This window comes from Ruditapes philippinarum, unplaced genomic scaffold (assembly GCF_026571515.1).
Source record: "Ruditapes philippinarum isolate M1 unplaced genomic scaffold, ASM2657151v2 ctg2491_1_1_1_1, whole genome shotgun sequence".
In the NCBI taxonomy this organism is placed as follows: Eukaryota; Metazoa; Mollusca; class Bivalvia; order Venerida; family Veneridae; genus Ruditapes; species Ruditapes philippinarum.
Genome location: NW_026857176.1, coordinates 79,385 through 93,849, shown reverse-complemented (window position 1 = coordinate 93,849; position 14,465 = coordinate 79,385). Strand labels below are relative to the sequence as shown.

Sequence of the window (14,465 nt, the reverse complement as noted above, 5' to 3'; positions counted from 1 at the left end):
GCGGGCTGGCGGGCCAGCGGGCTAAAATCTAAAACTTTATTGATTCAACATAAAAATGTTATGATACATTACCTGGCAGTGTGAACTGGGCGGGCTAACAGTGTAGCGGGCTAGCAGTGTGAACTGGGCAGGCTGGCGGGCCAGCGGGCTAAAATCTAAAACTTTATTGATTCAACATTAAAACCTCATGATACATTTCCTAGCAGTGTGAATTGGACGGGCTGACAGTGTAGCGGGCTAGCAGTGTGAACTGGGCGGGCTGGCGGGCCAGCGGGCTAAAATCTAAAACTTTATTGATTCAACATAAAAATGTTATGATACATTACCTGGCAGTGTGAACTGGGCGGGCTAACAGTGTAGCGGGCTAGCAGTGTGAACTGGGCGGGCTGGCGGGCCAGCGGGCTAAAATCTAAAACTTTATTTATTGAACATAAAAATGTTATGATACATTACCTGGCAGTGTGAAGTGGGCAGGCTAACAGTGTAGCGGACTAGCAGTGTGAACTGGGCGGGCCTGCGGGCCAGCGGGCTAAACTTTAATACTTAATTGTATTCAACAATGGAAAAACCTGGATGAATATATTTTTTCTTAGAAGTGTTGACAATATGAAAAACCTCTTCATGATACATTTTAAGAAGTGTTGAAGTGGGAGGGCTGGCGTGTTCATAAAATTTTTCATTAACTTGAAGTTGGGGGCGTTTTTTTTATCAATCATTGGAAAGAAACAGGCACAGTTTATGGAAACTTACAAAAAGGATTTAAACCCCAGAAACCTTTGTAACTCAGCCTTTTCTGGCGAACTTGTTAAATTATTCCGGACTCTCAGTCCAGGGGCCCAGAGATTTTATCTGACATTTTTTAAAAAAATGGGGTCACTCCTGTCAAATAATTCCGTATTTAAAATTTAAACGCATGGTTTCACCAACCCAGGGATGGTTTATGGAACTGGCATTTTTTTTTAAAACAGCCAAAATTTCTAGACATTTTTAAACTTCCAAATCCCCCGGCAGGCTGAAAACAAACCCTACGGACATTTACACTTAATTTAAGTGCTTTGACCGAGTATACTCAGCCTTTGCGAAACATCGTAGATCCACATCAGTCGGTGCGCATTCGCGCCGTCTGCCAAGAATCTACACTGTTTACTGCCCAACCACTGAGTATGATTCTAGTGTCCAGGCACCGAACATTGGTGGAACCTGATCAACCGGCTCTTGTTGGCGCCTATTGATATAACTCAAAAACGAGAACGGTGACCCCAAATTCTTTTTTGCTTAAAATGTTTCTGTTTTCATATTTTAACAACATGCCAAGTTTAAAGAAATTCTATTGAACAGTTTTTAATTTTGCCTATATGCCTATATGAAAACTCCCGAAAACGTCATTAAGGGTTAAAAAATAAAATATCAACCATAAGAGTTTTTGTCGTCTTTTTATTAAAAAAAAGTTTCTGCGCTGATGGCAACAGTTGCTTCTCTGTGATCAAAATTCTGATTTTCATTTTTTCAATACGGGCGTTGACAAGAAAATACAAGAAAATGCGAGTTTGTTATCGTATTATATTTTCAATTTGATAGAACTTATGCTGCGCATAAACAATAACCTATACTTATAACAATCTCAAATATTATGCAAAAGTTATTTTTCAAAAAATATTAAGAAATGTCAAGGAACAGTATTTGTGGTTAATACATTGATTCTCCACTAAACATTCAAATTAGGCTGTAAGTGATAGTGAATAATTGACATTTGCAAATAGTTACCAAGACATCTTTTTTTGTTGGTTTAACTCATGTATAACATTGAACACATACTGGTTCTTTTAACACTTCATCAAAAAACTTGTAATATTTCCTGAAATTAAGTTACCAAGAACTGAGGTGTGTGCAAAAAACAGATACGTTACCATTTTTCCGATTGCTTTCAGAGACTAGATAAAAATAATTAGCATGAATATACACGATTTAGAAATTTATAATCATTCTTTCAACAATATAGCACCAGTATATATTACAAAATATTATGCATCAATATGCATTTTAAAAAAATCTACGTCTATGAATAGCTTGTGAACTGAAGCTGATGAAAATGTTACTTATTAATCAGAAATGGTTATTCAAATACATGATGTACTTATAAAACCATTTTAGGCCAATAAAAATACTGATGATCCATACTTCTCTATTGACACAATGTAGCTCGGACTTACTTTACAATATAAATTCATTCCACTAAGTGGAAACGAATATTAAATCATAGTAACGTATCTGTTTCACCGTTCTACTATGAACAAAATTACGAAAAAACCCTCAGAACACGTAGATAGATATTCATAAAGTTTTTTTAAACAACTGACCAATAAATAATATGTCTGAACAAGTACTTTTAATATTAAACAGAACACACAATATCATTTACAGTTTTTTTAGGTTTCATTGTTTTATGTTTGGCTTCAAATAGTCAAATAACATAAGAAACATATTGAACTTAACAAGAACATTTAAATAAAGACACTCATCTATTAGAATATGTAACAGCTAGATTAATGTGAGTGGTTCATAGTATGAATTGACATTCTGTATTTGGTTTGCCTTTTTGGTTCATCTGTGGTTCAATTATCTTTATTTTTTTCTATATACTTTTTCTTTATATACTGGTACAATCTCGATCCTTTATTTTGTCACACTTGGTGATATGAGTAATATGCTTATCTACATTTAACAAAGTTATATCAGAAACAATGGTACCGCTTAAAGAAAACCAACTTAGTAATATTCAATCCATATATATGTGCACCTCCAAGATTTTGAGCTATATCCAATAAGTCCATCCCTACCATAGACAGAAAATTTTAATACGACCCTGACTAAAATTAACTAACTAACTGGCATCCATTTAAAATACTTTAATATGTTTTTTTTTCATTAAGTTACACTGCTGTTATATATTGCCTAACCATATATTACTTATTTAAACCAAAGTTTTGTTGAGAATTTAGTTATATATATTAAACAGTACTCAAATCTCTTTGTAAACAGATACGTTACTATGATAAACAGATACGTTACCATAAGTTATACAGTCATCTACATTTTATTTTTAATACAAAGTTTGCAAACCAAAAAGATATCAACATATATTTATTCCAGGAAATAAAACAGTTAATCTTTATATGTTTCTTTCCTGTTTTTCAACATTTTATTTTCTAGAAAACTCAAATAATCCTTGAATTTCAAATTGCTGATTCACATTTTCAGTTTTCCAATAAAATCGAGGTCAAAGCATCATTTATCGGCTACACGCATGTTCTGCTATGATTCTTTTACATGAAACCATTTCAAATCTGAGCAAAATCGTCAATTAAGATTTAAATAATAAATAATGGTAACGTATCTGTTGGTAACGTATCTGTTGGTCAAAAAACTAAAATATATCAGATAGACACATATGTTTGCCAAATATATCAAAATATTAAGTTTTGTAAAGCATATATTGGTATAATGCATAAATGCCATCCTACTTTCAAGTGCTGATAATAGCAAGTGTTTCTCAGTTGGATATCATGGTAACGTATCTGTTTCACTTTAAAGTATAATCTTAATTGTATCAGCATTGCGAGGTCATTGTGGTTCAAGCATGTATATTGTAGTCAAAATAATTTTTGAATAATGAAATATGATAAAACTTTAGTTCAATAGCAAACTATTAATAGGTTACAAGTTCATATTACTCTTACTCAGGTTTACCTGAAGTGTGGTAACGTATCTGTTCAATATATGAGGGACATGCATTTCAGTTAGGAACTTTTTTCCAAATTCACTGTAGAAAACAATAAAAATTGCTCACTTAGACATTTAAACTAAAACTTAATACTTAAGAGGGTTTTTTTCAACACAGGTTTCAGGTGAAATTGTGTAAAACCAACAGTAATATAGGCACCAAGCCTGGGGACATTACATAATGGGTTATACAGCAGCTCTGCATGATAATATTTTCGTATAAATCCAACAGACTAAGTCATTAATTTGAATGCTTTACATACATGACCATGTAATGAAGCAAAAGAATGTCCAAAAAGTATTTTTCAACTGCAGTGCAACAAAATATACTCGAGGGACAGAATATTTTCTAATTTGCACGTTTAGTGGAGAATCAATGAATAAACCTTTCGAAAATTTCGAAATTTTTCACGAGCTTATGCATTCTTACTGACAACATGCAACATAAAAATATTTCTGAATACATACACAAGCCAACAAAGTTTATGTATCGTGGATGTGCATAATACATTAGTTCAAACGAATGAACAAACATGAAAATCAATACATGATAAAACGTTAGATAATTTTCAAAAATATAACAAGAGCTGTCGGTAGGACAGCAACGCTCGACTATTCTTAGTGCTTGATTGTAAAAAAAAATGCTTGATACAGTTACCTCCTCCTGTTTACAGGTTGGGGTAACGATGTTGAACAAGTGTGCAAAGTTTCAAAGCCATATGTCAATGGACTTTGAAAATATTTGAGGTATTACAAAAACTTTAACATAAATTCTAAGTCCAAAAAGGGGAATAATTCTGTCAAAATGCTTGATACAGTTACCTCCTTCTGTTTACAGGTTGGGGTAATGATGGTGAACAAGTGTGCAAAGTTTCAAAGCCATATGTCAATGGACTTTGAAAATATTTGAGGTATTACAAAAACTTTAACATAAATTCTAAGTCGAAAAAAGGGGCATAATTCTGTAAAAATGATTGATACAGTTACCTCCTCCTGTTTACGGGTTGGGGTAATGATGGTGAACAAGTGTGCAAAGTTTCAAAGCCATAGGTCAATTGACTTTGAAAATATTTGAACTATTACAAAAACTTTAACGTAAATTCTAAGTCCAAAAAGGGGCATAATTCTGTCAAAATGCTTGATACAGTTACCTCCTCCTGTTTACAGGTTGGGGTAATGATGGTGAACAAGTGTGCAAAGTTTCAAAGCCATATGTCAATGGACTTTAAAAATATTTGAACAATTACAAAAACTTTAACGTAAATTCTAAGTCAAAAAGGGGCATAATTCTGTCAAAATGCTTGATACAATTACCTCCTCCTGTTTACAGGTTGGGGTAATGATGGTGAACAAGTGTGCAAAGTTTCAAAGCTATATGTCAATGGACTTTGAAAATATTTAAACTATTACAAAAACTTTAACATAAGTGGTTACGCCGACGCCGACGCTCGGGGTACTACAATAGCTCTACTTATTCTTATCGAATAGTCGAGCTAAAAATGAATGACAATTGTTGAATAAATTTTGTCAAACATATTGCAAATTGTCCATTTATATACTGAAAGTAACTTAGCGTTTCATGCTATGGTAATTCTTTGTTGTTCTTAGGTGTGGGCCTTAAAATGATTTTAGATTTTCGAGAAAAAAACAACAACATAATTTAAACAAGAAAGCAATAATACAGTCAAATCAAGATAACTTGATCAAATTTGCCATGCATATAGATTAATATACCTTGAATGAAACTATTGTATGCATGATTACAACATATGAGAGAGACACATAAACTAAATGTATTTATTAGAAACAAAGATATCCCTAATTCTGATATAACTAGCATTAGACAACTGTCATTCATTTCTTGAAGACACTCGAATAGACATTAGTTAAAATAAGAAATTACTTGCCCATAAAGGTTAAAAGCTATAAAACATGCATATGTGCTATAAAATCAAAATATTTTAAACATATAGGTAAACGATGATATTTATCAATTAGATCTACAGATAATACCGAAAATATAAGGTTAAAAAATAAGTTTTTAAAAGTAAAACATTATGTTATACTGTTAAATTGTCCAATAAAATTATGCAGAGAAGTTATTGAAAATGATGTTAATAGTGTCATATAGCTTCTGTTTCAAAATCACATTATCATTACAGTTTGGAAACAAACAAACAATTGAAACAAAATGACAATATCCGGATTAAGTGCTAACGAAATTTGTAGTTCAATAATAAAACTCGAATTTACACAGTGCAACGTAAAAAGATACAATTGCTGATGTCGTTTCAAGAAAACTATTCAAATTCTAATTTATATTCAATAAAGTTTAAACGAAAGAACGAAAGATGGTTCCCAAAAAATTATTTAAAACTAGACTGTGTCCTCAGGACACTGATGCTCCCACTGCTGTAACAAACCTTTGCATCAGATATTAAGAACAAGTGGTGATCATGACTAGTACATGAGGAGTAAGTGCTATACAATAACATAAAGAAAAGGTATTGACTCTGGAGAAAATGCTTGCAAGAAAAAATCCTTTACAACAATGTACACATAATGTCTAGTCATCTGTGCAAGTTTATTAGAAATCAGCCAAGTAGAAAATGTGAAGTTGATGCCACAAAATGTTATGGCATAAAAATGTTATGAGTGGCAATAACAAAAGGCCATAAGTCTGGTAAAAATGGCAGCAGGAAAAAAAAAATTTTCTTTACAATCATCTATAAATCCTGCTTGATCCTCTGTATAAGTTTAAAAGAAATCGGTCAGGGAGTTAATGAAGAGCTGATGCCACAAGATTTTATTACTGAACTTATCAAAGGGCCATAACTGTGATGAAAATGGTCGCAGGAAAAATATTTTCTTAACAAGAGCCATGTTAGCATGGCCATCCCCCGCCAAATGTGTTTGCTCATTGTAAGAATGTATATGTAGTAGAGCAAAATAATTCAATTTAAAGAGGTCTTTTGGTAATGAAAACTGATGGGTGAAGTGATTACAGATTTGAAACCTATGTGAATACTGATGGCTGAAAATAACAAAGGGCAATAACTCCAAAATTATGCAGGTAGAGTTATCATTCTTGTGTGCTGCACTCATCCTCTATGAGATCTATCCACCTATGAAGTTTCAAGTTTATACCACTATATGAAAAATAACAAAGGGCAATAACTCAAAAATTATAAAGGGTAGAGTTATCATTCTTGTGCACAGCATTCGTCCTCAATAAGATCTATCCACCTATGAAGTTTCATGTTGACATCTCAAAGACTTTGAGTAATGCTCCACTCAGGTGAAAAATAAAGTCTGAAAAATGACAAAGGGCAATGACTCAAAAATTATGAAGGGTAGAGTTATCATTCTTGGGCACTGCACACCTCCTGAGTGAGATCTATCCACCCATGAAGTTTCATGTTAATATCTCAAAGGCTTTTTGAGTTATGCTCTGGACAAAAATTAAGTTTGAAAAATAACAAAGGGCAATAACTCAAAAATTATGCAGGGTGGAGTTATCATTCTTGTGCACTGCACTCCTCCTCATTTTGATCTATCCACCTATGAAGTTTCAAGTTGATACCTTAAATACTTTTTGAGATATGCTCCGGACAAAAATGACGGACGGAAGGACGGACGTACATATGGACGAGTGCAACTCTATATGCCTCCCACTTCGTGGAGTCATAAAAAATCCATATGCAAACTAGACTTACAAAAATCAATGTCAAATAAGGTTAAAACATTATTCCGATATGTTCCTGTAATAAATTGCCCATATCAACAAAGCAATTCAGAGGACATAATATACATGCTCTTGAAACAAAAATACAAAGTTCAAATCGACGTCACCTACAGCTTAGATTCAAATGTTTTATTCAGTAATGTTTAATATGTTTTATTCGGTTCAGCTTAATGTAACTTAATCTAATTACAAGTAATGTGAAACTCTTCTAACTGACACAATTAGTATCACAGTAGTTCTTACTATTTATTGGTAAATATTGAGTTGCGCTCAACCCAAAGCTAAACGGCGTGGGCAGTAATATGCATTTCCATTACTGCACATGAACAGGCTCATAAAACCGAACCTGCAATATTTTCATATTGTGTCGCGTTCGTTCCCTTTTCATAGATTGTGATTATAAAAGGTTTTCTCCCATTACTTCGAGCGCCACTTGCTTTCGGAGATCTGGCATATCGTCCTGAAATAAACATTTCAACACAATAAAAAATACTTGGCCTTTTAGTTTCAAAATTACGGAATTCATTAAAGGAACATTTTGGGTACGATAAATTATATAACTGCATTATTTTGTAATATTGCAAACAATAGCAACAAAGAATTAACTACATGAACAGCTGTTCACAGTTTGGTTAAAATCAAGATCACCAATTCAAACCTTTGAAAAGTCATTTCCATACAATTACTCATGTTTATGTAGGAGCGAATTGTAAGTGTTATTTAATTTTCTTTCTGAAGGAAACCCCCTACATACCGAGGTCCCAAAAATCATTCACTTGTTATGCACAGTATATATCACTGATTTCTATCCCCTTTTGCTAAACTGGAGTTATGGCGCGGAAATGACATTTCTAAAAGTTGACATAGTAACCTAGATTTTAAGGAAGCGTGAACAAGTTTAGACTGTTAAGTGATCTTGAGTATAACTTTTGACTACCAATGGTGAATACCTAAACATAAATACATGGGCGATTGCACAGAGATTATTTACTTAGATTTAACATAGTGTCCTTGATTTTGACCGGACAAAAACCTAGTATAAAACTGTGCCTTAATCGTGGCTCGGCTTAACTTGTAACAAATTTTGGGAATAACCATCTATAAATACATGATATAAACTTAAGATTACAATGATGTAATGATATAACTAGGATGTAACCTAGTGATATAGATTTTTGACCGGATAGGACACAGTTTCGAACTTGTCCTAGATATTAAATTCACGTAATATGTGACCAAGTTTGGAAAAGATCCATTTGTATAAATGAGCGTAAATAAAAAAGAACGGATAGACAGACGGACACACAGACAGAGTGAATGCAGTATATCTCTGTTGGTTTCTATACATAAGAATACTCACTGCAGTGAAGTTTATCTTCCGATGCAAGGCGACATGCTTGGCATACATACACACAAATATACCACAGTCGTAAATGTTTTTCTGTTGCGGTAGGTTCTGGAAATATTTTAAACCTATTTTATAATACAGTTACATCTTAAGTTTTTACTTATCATTTTTATAAGTATTAGAAGCGCGTTACTGATGAGTTTCATACCGATGTTAGAAAATAAGGCAAACGACCATGCATGTATATATTATATATATATTCTCCTAAACAGTCTAGACATTTTGAGCTTCACGCAGATATTCTGACTTCTTTTGACCAATTAGGGGGTCAGGGATGAATATCTCAGTGAATGTGGCTCTTGACCAATTGTTTACAGGTAAGCCCATTTCTACATTAAATTGTAGAATTAATCAGCCATTATTTTTCTGAGGCCCTCATTCCAAGTTCACAATTTTAATGTGAATTAAATAGATTATGGGTGTCTGTCTACACTGGTCAAAAGTTCTAAGTACACACAATTTAATTTTTAATACCCCAAAATAAAATTATCCTAATTAAAAGAACTTTTGATATTATGTTAAATATGACCAAACAATAATTATTTGAAAACCGTGCGTATGTTTTACGAATTATGTCATCCATGTCAACATGCTCTCAACTGTCACACATTTAATATAAAAAAAACAACAGTATGATGTTATTCATATTGCAAAAGAAATGCCTCATTTTTGCATATTTCGTTCTATATTGATAACGTAGCATACGGGAATGTTGACGTTACGCTCTTACGTCATTAAATATTTAAGCCCGCTTCACACTTTCCCTGTGTTTGCTCCGATGCGTCCGGTAATTTGTAGCCGGTGGACTGGGATGACCGTGTGGAACCGGGAAGATTTGTGAATCCTAGTTCTCATTGCCGCGGTATATAGCCCCCGTGGATCCCGGTTTCGACATTTATATAAAAGCATGGTTTAAATATGGCTTCCGAAGTGAAATCGGCGTCCATATCGTGGCTCCACCGTGATTTTACCGGCATTTACCGGGTGCTAGCGTGCCAACCGTAGTTTGACCGGCACGAGTCGGGGCTACATCGGCTCTCCTCCGTGGCACACCGTGGCCAAACCGGGAAGTCTGCGTAACCACCTTGGAACAGCCCATGCTTGTTTACTACGGTTTCACCTGGTGGTCATACGGTGGTGAGCCGGGAGAGCTACGGTGCTGAACCGGATCTCCCCGGAATAAGCCGGCATTGGTTTTGGTCCTGTTGAGTCCCGGTTGTATTAGAATTTTAAACACCACCGGTGCCACTACCCGGTGATCGCCATTTCAACACGGTTTATCCCGATTCAATGCGGTTCTTCCCGGCGTCCCTCCAGTTGTGGTCTTGGTTGGCTCCGATATCAAAACCGTGACGCACTGGGGCTGTATACTGGGACAGTGTGAACCAAGCTTTACGTAAATGAACGTAAACACAAAAATATTGGTGTCCACTTATCAATAATCTAAAACTAAAATTATTTAAAATTAATTAAACTTTAAACTCGAATGATTTAATCAAATTGTTAGCAAAAACAACATTTATCAAGTGTGCACTTAGAACTTTTGAGTAGTGTACTAATTGTTATTATATCCCCGTACAAATTGTTAAACTTTACTGGTAATTTAAGCTCAGCAAAACCAAAAGGTTTCTTTTCAATTTAATCATCTTTTAAGAGCAGAGCAGAAGGACCTAGAAATTAATTGTACATGTACCAATTATTATTTCTTATAACTTTAAAAGTATTTGTCCTTTTAACTAAATACTTGGAATGTATCATTTCCATAAATAGAGCCATTTGTGACAACAGAATGATAACTCCTGTTTTACTATTTTTGGAGTTATGCCCCTTACAAATGTATTTTGTATGAAACTTAATGCGTCATATAACTTTTAAAGTACTTGTCCTCATAACTTAATACTAGAATGAGATTATCTGCATGAACAAATTCCAAAAAAATCATTTCAAATTAATCATGAAATAGTGCGTCCAAAAGTATGCGAGTTGTCTCTTTATAACACATGAAAATAATCGACTCGTCTTTTTCAACATCTTGCCCGTTGGCAAATATAAAGCGACAAATAAAAGACCCGCCTTCAAGAAAATTACATGATTTTCTGTAGAATTAGATACTCGTAATTAGATACTAATTAAGAGCGTAAGGAAAATACAACAACAAGTGAATTACGTGTTTTCATATTAAAGAATGTAGATGGGGGTTAGGTAAGGCTGGTGAAGTGCATGCGGCCATAATCTTTCATAACTTTATACAATAAAGCGATGTCGAAATACATGTACGTCTTTTTCCTTATTATCAAAAGAACAAAGAAGAAGGGATGGGTATGGCTGGTCAAATGCCGGTGGACTGAACATTAACAGACGAGCTACTATAAAATTTACTTTCAATTTTAAGTGACAAAATGCATGCAACTTGAAAGTGTTTATTTGTCCCGATTTTATAATTTGTAAATACCTCTTACAAATCAAATGAGTAAGGGGGACACTTATCTAAAATATTATGAAAATAATAGTTAATTTTATTTAAAAAGCAAATTTTCTGTAAAATGCTGTAATTATTTATTTAGATGTCTATTTTTCAAGATTCGTAATGTTTTGCACGCATGCGCAATAAACAGTATAGATTGTTTTTTTCCTCAAAATCCTGAAGGGGCATGGGTCTTCTTTGTGTGAAATAGCATTTGATGAAAAATGATTCTATTTAAAGCCTCTGCAAACCTTTATTTAACAGAGACTTTGCAAGAAAACTATGCATCTTTGATTTTTGTTTTCTAAAAAGATACAATGAAACAAGATAAATAAATAACTGTCGCATTTAATATTTTTGCATGAATAAATAAGGTAAGTGTTCCTTTTACTGATTTGGTTTGTGAGACATATGAAAAATGGCAAATAAAACATGAAATGATCAATACAAGTGCACTGCTTTTGGTATTTATAATTTACAGAAAAAAAAATTATAAACTTGTGCTCTGATAAAAATTCATGTTGTCCACTGGCACTTGACCATTCTTACCCACCCTCTCACTGTTGTTTTTGGTTTTGCTGATAATAGGAGGACACGAAATTTATTAGTTGTTTTTTCTTGACGCTTAAAATTTATCAGTTATGTAATTGTACAGAGAAATCAAGTCAAATTCTTTGAGCCAAGTATTTGTATTTGTTGCTTCCAATTTTCCGATGATAAAGATGTTAAACAAGAGCCCGGTTTGAGCCGGGTGATGCTCCCCGAATAGGTTTTTGAGACAGGAAAGTACACCTCTTGTAGTTTCAGTGTTATGTCCCTGGAAAAAGTTCAAAGTGCAATAGTTCCAAAATTAGGCATGACAGAGTAACTGTTCTTTGCATTGCACTTTTAATCAATGCGATCAATCAACCTACAAATTTTCTTGTTGATACCTCTTATGGTTTCCGAGTTATGTCCCGGGCAGGTTCAAAATGAAAAAAAAAAATGAACAAACGGCAATAAGTACAAAATTTGGCAAGGCGGAGTTCAAGTTCTTTTGCACTGCACATCTACCCATTGAGATCCACCTACCTACAAAGTTTCATGTTGATATCTCTTGTAGTTTAAGAGTTAATTACCGGACAAGATTTTTTTTAAAAGGGGAGATAATTCAAAAATTGGACAAAACCTAGTTATGTTTTTTTTGTACTGCAGTTTTAATCAATGAGATCTATCTACCAAGAAAGTTTCATGTTGATATCTCATGTAATTTTAGAGTTATGCTCGGGACAAAGTTCAAAGTGTTAGAATTAACAAAGGGCAATAACTCCAAAATTAGGCAAAAAAGAGTTATGGTTCTTGTGCACTGCACATCCAGCCATTAAGATCTATTTACCTACAAATTTTCATGTTCATATCTCTTATAGTTTTAGACTTATTTTCCCGACAAAGTTCAAAGTGTTTTAATAAAGAAAACGCAATAACCCCAAAATTAGGCAAAATTTGTGCACTGCACATCTACCCATCGAGATCTATTGACATACAAAATGATCACCTACAAAATTATATCACAATGTAGTTTTAAGCAATATTTTGTGAATTTTTAACATAATATTGCTTAAAATGAGCGAGAAACATAACTTTGAAAATCACATTTTATGTGAAAGAAAGTAATTATTTTATTAAAATGTAACTTAAAATAGTTCATTATTCTATTAGTATTTACCATCATAATGAATGTTTATATTTAATCATTGACAAGCGGCCTTAAGAAGAAAAGTGTAATACATTAGACAGATGACTATTACCACAAGTCTCCAATGATTTCTGTAGATGGCAGGAATGAAAAGCATATTTTTATCGAAAAGCTCTGGCTTCAACCATCTGCTAAGATCTTTCTCCATTACCACATCAACAAAGAAGAATGCATCCAAAGCCGCAATAAGAGGATTAGCCTTGGTGATGAGCGACAAGTAAGCATTTATAATCTGAAAGATACAATTAGAATGAGATTGTTTTAAACCACAAAAGAAATTTTTAAAATGTAAACTACTATACATTTATTGTATGATGTTGAAGTGACTATCCAAGTATATGATTTAGTATTATGAACCACCCCAATAGAAAAATACTGATGGAATTTTCCTTTCCCTTTAAAGAAAATTCTTATTTTTTGAGTCTCTGTTTAAATGACATTTGTAAAGACGGTTGCGTTAAATTGCTTTCATATGCGAGTTCAACTTGCATTAAAATCACTCCCAAACGCTTTGCCCTGGAGATTCCTACGATTATCCATTGTACATTTTTGTGACGAGAGTAGAGTTTGATGTTCGAAAACCCTGAAACTAGGACCAAATATTTAATATGCATCCATGCACAAAGGCGTCAACATGCCAAAATGATTTAATACTGAAGTACCTGGTCGTTTACCCAAACATAATCATTGCAAGTGCCTATGTCACTTGCATTAATTGTTATTGCTCCGCACTTAGATATCACGTCAGTGGATGTTAACGGTCTTTTCTTGTCTTTCTTGTTTTTCTGTTCTTTCTTCAGTAATTTATTTACACAAGTACGAGTGACTTCTTCATAACACAGAAAGTAGCAATTATTCTGAAAACAAGAAATATTGTGAACAGACATATGCACAATAAATCATATCCAGTAAAGGAAATTGTGTTACTTTGAGAATCTATTTTTAGCTCCTGTGACTTTGAGATAAGTGTTAACTTAAGGCTTTCAAGCAACTGACATAGCTCTTGTGCCCGTCACGTCTTCTTCATGGTATGACAAATATACCAAGTTATTTAAAATCCATGCAGAAATGACGGAGTTTTTGAGCGGACACTAAATATTGGACAGACGGACGGACAGACGGTTCGACAACTATATTGTCTCCCTTGGGGGGGGATAACAAATTCTGTGAGTGGGATGAGAATCACCCAATTAAGCCAATGTGTCATATTTTCAACTTTTACTTACATAATATTGGCACCATAGCTGTATGGGAAACCTTTTTTGTTGTTTTTGTCGAAAAACTACATAAATCATCTTTAAGTCAAGTCATTTGCCTATAACAAGATTATGAC

At 33.6% G+C, this 14,465-nt stretch overlaps 1 protein-coding gene and 1 long non-coding RNA gene across 2 annotated transcripts in view; both read right to left on the bottom strand.

Moving 5' to 3' along the window:
* Window positions 1-1,433: 1,433 nt before the first annotated feature.
* The window catches only part of LOC132749000 (uncharacterized), a 47,767-nt gene continuing 34,735 nt past the window's right edge, over window positions 1,434-14,465 (bottom strand). The window contains exons 2-3 of the long non-coding RNA XR_009628348.1: window positions 8,886-8,981; window positions 1,434-7,985 (exon numbers count right to left, since the gene is read on the bottom strand). This is a non-coding gene — a long non-coding RNA (uncharacterized LOC132749000). The remainder of the gene's footprint in view (window positions 7,986-8,885; window positions 8,982-14,465) is intronic.
* Window positions 12,758-14,427, bottom strand: LOC132749001 (sentrin-specific protease 2-like). Its single transcript, XM_060738664.1, has 4 exons — window positions 14,359-14,427; window positions 13,795-13,989; window positions 13,185-13,364; window positions 12,758-12,772 (listed from the first exon to the last, which is right to left on the bottom strand). Exons 1-4 carry the CDS (start codon window positions 14,425-14,427, stop codon window positions 12,758-12,760), a joined length of 459 nt encoding a protein of 152 aa, XP_060594647.1.